The sequence below is a fragment of the Sturnira hondurensis genome, unplaced genomic scaffold (genome assembly GCF_014824575.4).
Source record: "Sturnira hondurensis isolate 20B ecotype Veracruz unplaced genomic scaffold, ASM1482457v3 Scaffold0004136, whole genome shotgun sequence".
In the NCBI taxonomy this organism is placed as follows: Eukaryota; Metazoa; Chordata; class Mammalia; order Chiroptera; family Phyllostomidae; genus Sturnira; species Sturnira hondurensis.
Genome location: NW_028076767.1, coordinates 45,178,010 through 45,186,180, shown reverse-complemented (window position 1 = coordinate 45,186,180; position 8,171 = coordinate 45,178,010). Strand labels below are relative to the sequence as shown.

Here is an 8,171-nt window from a genome sequence, read left to right as displayed (position 1 = left end):
CCACATTATGTAAAAAACAAAAGCAATGGAAGGGGGTAATAAAAGACCCAAGCAGACATTTCTCCAGTGGTAATACGTTTGCAACATCAACAGTTTGGGAAATGCAAATCAAAACCGCAATGAGATACCACATCATTCATTAGGATGGCTACCACCAAAGGGGTTAGTGAAGATGTGCACCCTCGTGCACTGTTGGGAGTGCAAGGTGGTGCAGCACATGGAGAACAGTATGATGGTTCCTCAAAGAGTTGTAAACAACTGTCATCCAACACTTCTGCTTTTGACCATATATTGAAAAGATTTTAAAGTAGTGTCTCAGAGACCTGCATACCAGTATTTATAGCAGCAGCATGCACCACAGGCCAGAGATGGAAGTAGCCAAAGTGGCCACTGGTGAAAGAATGGATAAAGAAAACTTGGCACATAGTCTTAAAAAAGGAAGGAATTCTGACACTACAACATTAGATGAACCTGGAAGACATAATGTTAATGGAAATAAACCAGTCAAAGGAAGACAAACATTGTATAATTCTACTTAATGAGGTATCTGGAGTGGTCAAATTCATGAGAGATGGAAAGTAGAGTGGTAGATCCCAGGAGCTGACCGGAGGGGGAAATGGAGCATTGTTTAATGGGTATATAGTTTCAGTTTCTCAAGATGATGAAGTTCAGGAGATTGGGTACACAACCATGTGAGTGAATTACACTACTGAACTGTACTCTTAAAACTGGTTAAGATGGTAACATTTGTGTCCTGCATTTTATTTTTTTTTTAAGATTTTATTTATTTATCTTTAGAGGGGAAGGGAAGGAGAGAGGGAGAGAAACATCAATGTATGGTTGCTTTTCATGCATCCCCTGCTGGGAGTTGGCCTGCAGAGAACTGGCCTGCAACCCAGGCATGTGCCCTGACTGAGAATCGAACCACGATCGTCTGAGTCGCAGGCCTGCGCTCAATCCACTGAGCTACACCAGCCAGGGCTTGTGTCCTGCATTTTATATCATGATTAAAAAAAGTCAAAGGAGGAGGGGAATGCAATTCATAAAAAGCCACTGAGTCTGTATCAACTTGGTTACCTAACTCCATGTAGAGGAATTACTTCCATTGACCTTAAACCATGGTAATTTGCATGTCTAGTGAGATACACTCTAAAATCACAAAGAAGCCATATATTGCATTCAGTAATCATAGTAATATTGGTAGTGTTATTAGAAACTAAAATTTAAGTATTGGATGATAAATACACAATTTTCTGAAGAGAAAAGAACAATTGCCATTGGAATATTATCCAGCTATAAAAAGGAATGAAGTTCTGATTAAGGTAATATGGATAAACCCCGAAAATATACTAAATGAAATGCAACTGAGCACATTTTTAGTGGCTGAAATTATACATTTCATGTTATATATGTATTAAAAATTTTAAAATGAATTAACTTTTAGTGGTGAAGATCACACATGATTATACTTAGGTGAAGAGCAGGTTTATTAAATTATGAGCCTGAAATTCACTTACACTTGTAACTTACAATATTAGTTACAGTTTAGACTCACAATCTTAAAAATAAACTTTCCTACCATGTAAAACCTAGCCTTCCCTTAGACTTTTGAAAAGTACTGCATTTTGACCCCTGACAGCTGTAAGAAGGGAGCTGAGTTCCAGAGCAATCATTTGCCTGATAACTAGGTCTTATTCCACCCCTGTCCGTAAAAACTGGCCCATGGCCACCTCCAGGGCCTGCCTGGACAGCTTTCACAAGAGGATAAATATATTTATTTGTTGATTCAGACTCAAGTTCAATTACTTCTCTGGCATAATCCTGAAATTCTTGCTCCTTTTCTTCCACAAGATCTTCAGTAAGTCTGCAATATTCTAATTGTGCTTGTTTTGCTTGTTTTGCATTAAACTTATTTTTGGCCTGATAGGGAAAGAAAGAAAATATAATTTCATATTAGTAAACAAGGCCAATTTTCTAAATATATATAGCATTTGAACTTGTAGATATGATTTTCCAAACTCACTGATACTTGACTCAAGTTCTGACTTAACAGCTGAACACTATATTTTATTTCAGAAACTTTCCCATGCTTCTCACAGTGCCATCATGCTCAAAAGTCATGACTCAGTGAAACTTATACCTTAATAGTCTTAGCTGATAATATACCTTCAAACAATACAGCAAAATAGTTAAAAGCGTGAAATTTAGATAAAACCAAATCACCAAGTTTAGAATCCTATTTCTACCAATGTGTACTGTGGCAGATGGAGAAGACATCAATCACTGTCCCAGTCCACTCACTATTCTGAAGGAACTCACTCAAACCCTGTCCTAAGTCACCCTGACCCACCACATGCCCCAGGCACGTAAGATTAAATTGCCAGTGACTGAACTAAGTTACACCAACTACACTCTCTGTTTCCCAATAATCTGAAGTTGGAACAAGTGGCATTTATGAATGTAGATCGATCGGGAGCTTGGTGGAATAGTACACTAAGCAGTCTACCAAAAGTCAATTTACTAACATTTCATAAAAAATTGTAACAGTTTATATTTACACAAAAGATTGTTCCCTTATATGAAATTTTTACATTTCTTTTTAGAGGGGAAAAGAGGAAGAAAGAGAGTGAGAGAAACGTGGATGTGAGAGAAACATCAATCAGTTGCCTCTCTTATGCATCGTGATGTGATGGAAACCACAACCCAAAATGTGCCCTGATTGGGAAGCAAACAGGCAACGTTTTGTTTTGTGGGACGATGCCTAACAAACAGGGCTCGAGGATTTTAACTTTTTTTTCTTTAATCCTCATCCAAGGACATCTTTCCACTGCTTTGAGAGAGAGAGGAAGGGATACAAACATCAATATGAGAGAGACACATCAGTTGGTTGGCACTCATATGTACCCAGACCAGGGACTGAACATGTAACCTACACATGTGCCCTGACAGGGAATTGAACCCACAACCTTTCAGTTAGTTACAGATGGCACTCCAACCAACTGCCACACCAGCCATGGTGGGATTTCCATTACTTTAAAAAATTACTATGAAGTTTTGGTTGACAATTTTTCATTTTGTCTTCTCAGTGGCAATTTTTTAAATGCCGAGTTTGTAAAAACTTTAGTGATTTTGTATACTCATGAATATATTTTAATAGTCATAAAATAATTTTCAAAATCAGTAACCAACATTTCTGTATAAACTAGTAACCCAAACCTGATATATAACATAAATTGAAATTTATGAGGAAATAAAGCAACCTTATGAATAACAAATTTTTAAATAAAAAACATTTACTAGGTATCATATTTCTATCACATTGTCTTCCATGGTTCATTTTAGTTATAGTATACTGCTTTATCTAATTGTAAAGCTTTCCATCTGGTTTAGAATCGTCATTAAGTTCAAGAGTTATAAATATACGGTATGGCAATGAAGGAAAATCATTCTTTTTTTCAATTTTTTATTAAATTATTAATACTGGTTAATAGGATCATAGAGGTTTCCAGTGTACATTTCTATGATATTAGCTCTTATCTTGCACTGTGTGCCCACCACCCAAAGTCAAACCCTCCTCCGTCACCATGTATTAGGTCGCTTAAGGTTTGCATGCTATTTCTTGAGTTGGTGACAGAGTACCAGTAGTTTGAAAAAAAATAGAAAATGACATTCAATAAGATTTTTAAAAAGTTGAAAAGCTATAAACTATCTCATCAAAGGTAAAATATGTACTATAATGTGGGATCTTAATTAGAAGCAATTGGGATATGTTGATTTGGTGGTGGTTTGTAGGAAGATATTGAGGGAACAGGGAGAAGCATTAAATATTGTACAAAAAGAAGTGAAAATGGAGGGAAAGGATTACATAATGGATCATATGACTGGTGTCTCAAATTTGCTATGCACTAAGCATGAATACAGACTCATGAAAAAACATAAAATATTTGTTTAAAATTTAGCCCTGGCTGCTGTGGCTCAGCGGATTGAGTGCCAGCCTGCGAACCACAAGGTTGCCAGTTCAATTCCCAGTCAGGGCACATGCCTGAGTTGTGAGCCAGGTCCCCAGTTGGGGACGGGCAAGAGGCAACCACACATTGAGGTTTCTCTCTCTTTCTCCCTTTCTTTCCCTCTCTCTAAAAATAAATAAAAACAACATCTTTAAAAAACTAAGGTTTTTATCAGCACCACGCTCTGACCAACTGAGCTAACCGGCTGGCTAGATTTTTAAAAAATTTATAACACATGGGGTAAAGTAACAAGCACACATGTGAACGATGAAAAAGAGCTCATATTTTGGACACTGGAAAATAAAGTGAAAGAATCAAATAGCCTGTCTTTTCTTTAAAAATTGTACCTCAGAGAAACGAAACTGCTGATCATGGAAAGTTTTTTGAAGACACTGACAAATGAACAAGAAGCAAATGAGAGAGTATCGGAATTTGCCACCTCATAAACTAAGAGATTAAGGCAATGGTCATCAAAGGCTGTTTATACCACAGAAAGTGATACAACAGTCATTATATGCCTTTTAATGGAAGTACACAAACAATACCACCTATAAGAAATTTTACCAAAAAAATTTGAACCTAAGTCCTGGCCAGGTGGCTTAATTTGTTGGAGTGTTGTGCCATAAACCAAAAAGTTGCAGGTTTGATTCCCAGTCAGGGTAAATCATACCTAGGTTGTGGGTTTCATCCCCAGTCAGGTCACGTACAATCAACATTTCTTTCTCACTCCTCTCCCCCTACCCCAAAAAGCAATAAACAAGTCAACATGTCCTCAAGTGAAGCTTAAAACAAAATTTAAGCCTGAGTCCAATCTAAACTAGGTTTTACATAAAATGCAGGGAACACATTAAAACTACACCACAGGGTTCCAAAGAGCAAAAGTCAGACTAATAATTCCAAAAGACAAGAAACCCAGTTTCTTTAACAAATAAAATTATCAGACAAACACAATAAAGACCAGGAGGGAAAATTTAGGACAAAAAGAGAGGCTAGAGATGGAAGAGGACTTACAGATTAAAGAAGACTTCAAAGACATATCAACCAAATAGAATGGACGGACCAAATTTGATCCCAACTCAAACAACACAATTTAGAAAGTACTCATGAGACAATTTGGGGGGATTTAAACACTGTTAATTGTTTTACTTGTCAGAATGGCTATCCTCGATCAATGAACAAACAGCAAGCGCTGGCGAGGATATGGAGAAAGGGGAACACTTTTGCATTATTGGTGGAAATGCAGACTGGTGCAGCCACTGTGGAAAGCACTGTGGACATACCTAAAAAATTAAAAATGAATCTGCCTTTTGACCCAGTGATCCTACTTCTCGGATTATATCTGAAGGACCCCAAAACACTGATTCAAAAGTATATAAACACCCCTGCATTCATTTCAGTACTATTTACAATTGCCAAGATATGGAAGCAGCCTAAGGGTCTACCAGTAGATGAGTGGATAAAACAACTATGGGACATTTACACATTGAAATTCTGTTAGGCCGCAAAAAAGAGGAAAGTTCTACCCTTTTGCAACAGTATGGATGGACCTGGAGAACATTATGCTAAGTGAAATAAGTCAGTCAGAGAAAGACAAATACTGTATGATTTCACTCTAATGTGGAACCTGATGAACAAACTGAACTAACAAGGAAAATGGGGATGGACTCTTAGATAGAGAGCAGATGACAACTAAGAATTGTGAGGAGGTTAGGGAAGGAGGGGTGGCACGAAAAGGGAAAAGGACTCAGGGTCAAGGACAACAGTGTGGCGATTGCTGGGGGTGTATATAAGTGGACTACATGGTAGTAGAAAAATACAATAAAAAACACTGAATGATAATTGTCTTAGATGTGACGATGTCATTGTGATTACATTAATTTCTAAAGAGTCCCTGAGTTTTAGAGATGCATTCTGAAGTATATATTAATAAAATTATACAATCTCTGGAATTTGCTCCAAAATAATAGAGCAGGTCCTACTTCTGGTAATGGCTGCTAAGGAGGTTGGCCAATTACCCTCCATAGATAGCAAGTTCATTATTAACAAGTATTAAAATCAAATATTTCAGAGCACTAGAAAGTGATCATGTACAGGCAAATACTTGAGAAGTGTCTTTATGAAAAATTTCTGCCAAAGAACTGCCTGCACCCTGATGGCATTATTGTCTTAGGGCACTGTTGTCCCTTCAGCTTAGGTGATGACACCTGCACATTTACTGGACAATAATGGCAGATTCCACTTGGGCTGGGTGGCAAAGGAGCTAGAAATTTAAGTGGAAGATTCTGGAAGCAAGACAGTTATAGAAGAAGGAGATCAACTTTCAGACATCCCTGGCTGATAGACTACACATTCACACAGGAGATCCCAGGGATCCTAGCAAAAATTAAAAGCCTGGAGGAAATTGTGAACTTACTGTTCTTTGGAATACTGTCCTCAACCCACACACAGCTTGTGGAGCAGGGGTAAAGCATTGCTGGCTTAAGTTGTCTGAAGATAAACTCTACCCACGTTATTGGTTGACTGTCAGTGCCAGTACAATGAAGAACCCTAGAGACCAGAGGGCCAGGCTTAAAAAAACAAGCATTGGCCCTGGCTGGCATAGCTCAGTGGATTGAGCGCAGGCCTGCGAACCACACGATCGCGGTTCGATTCCCAGTCAGGGCACATGCCTGGGTTGCAGGCCAGTTCCTGGCAGGGGACTCACGAGAGGCAACCATACATTCATATTTCTCTCCTTCTCTCCTTCCCTTCCTCTCTAAAGATAAATAAATAAAATATTTTAAAAACATTAAAACTGTGGTACATTTACGCAATGGAATACTAGGCAGCATAAAGAAAGAAGGAACTTGTATCATTTGTGACAGCATGAATAGAACTAGAGAACATTATGCTAAGTGAAATAAGCCAGGCAGTGAAAGACAAATACCATATGATCTCACCTATAAATAGAGCCAAATCAACAAAACAAACAAGCAAGCAAAATGGAACCAGAGACTTGGAAATAAAGAACAAACTGACAGTGACCACAGAGGATGGGAGAGGGTGGCAAGGGGAGAATGAAGGGGAAGGGTCAAGTCAAGGAACACATATAAAGGACCCATGGACAAGGACAATGGTTGGGGGGTATTGACTGAATGTAGGAGGTAGAGGGTGGACAGGGCAGGGGAGACTAATGGGGGAAAATGGAACAACTATAAATGAACAACAATAAAAAAAGAAGCAAAGAAAAAAAAACATTAGCAGCAACATCAAAGGCTACCTATTGTGGTGAAGCCAAATTTCATAGCTTGCATCCAGGGAAAGTAATTGCCGACTAAAACAAAAAGCAATAACCCTTAGAACAAAACAGAATCTACAACATATTCTATATAATGCCAGGTTTTCATTCAATTAAAAATTACTAGACTTGCAAACAAATGGGTGTTACATTGTTCTAAGGAAAAAAACAATTCCACTTCTAGGTATATAAAAAAAGGAACCAAAAGAAGAAAGTCAAGCAGATATTTGTATACCAATGTGCACAGAAGCATTATATGCAATAGCCAAAAGATGGAAACAATGCAGATCCACTGATGGACATATGAATAAACAAAGTGTGGCATACATGTACAATGGAACAGCACTCAGCCTTAATAAGGAATGAAACTGACACATGCAGCAACATCCCAGCAACATGGATGGAGCTGGAAGACATTATGCTAAGTGAGACAAGAGCCCAAAAGGACGAATGTTGTATGATTCCACCAATATGAGTTCCCTGGAATAATCAGACTCATAGAGAGAGAAAGCAGAACAGGAATTACCAGAGGCGGGGAAGGAGGGAGAACGAATAGAGAGTTACAGTTTGGTAAGTGAAGGGTTTCAGCACAGGAGGAAGACAAGGTTATGGATACGAACAGTGGTGGTAGTGGCACATTGCAGTGAATATTCTTAATGCCCCTAAACTAAATGGATACAATGGTAAATTTTATGTTATATATATTTTACCACATTAAAAAAATAAGTTAAAACTCAACAATAAGAAACCAAACAACCCAATCAACTAATTACCTAAAGATTTGAATAGACGGTTCACTAAAGAAGACATACAAATGGCTAAGAAGAACATGAAAAGATGTCCAATATCTTTAGTCATTAGGAAAATCAAAGTAACACCAAGAGGTA

The 8,171-nt window shown here is 38.0% G+C and overlaps 1 protein-coding gene across 2 annotated transcripts in view; it reads right to left on the bottom strand.

Annotated features, from left to right (window-relative positions):
- Positions 1-920: 920 nt before the first annotated feature.
- The window catches only part of CFAP210 (cilia and flagella associated protein 210), a 35,841-nt gene continuing 28,590 nt past the window's right edge, over positions 921-8,171 (bottom strand). For both annotated transcript variants that reach the window (XM_037044506.1, XM_037044507.1), the window contains exon 9: positions 921-1,920. In XM_037044506.1, the coding sequence (XP_036900401.1) occupies positions 1,576-1,920 (345 nt within the window). In that variant the 3' untranslated portion in view covers positions 921-1,575. The remainder of the gene's footprint in view (positions 1,921-8,171) is intronic.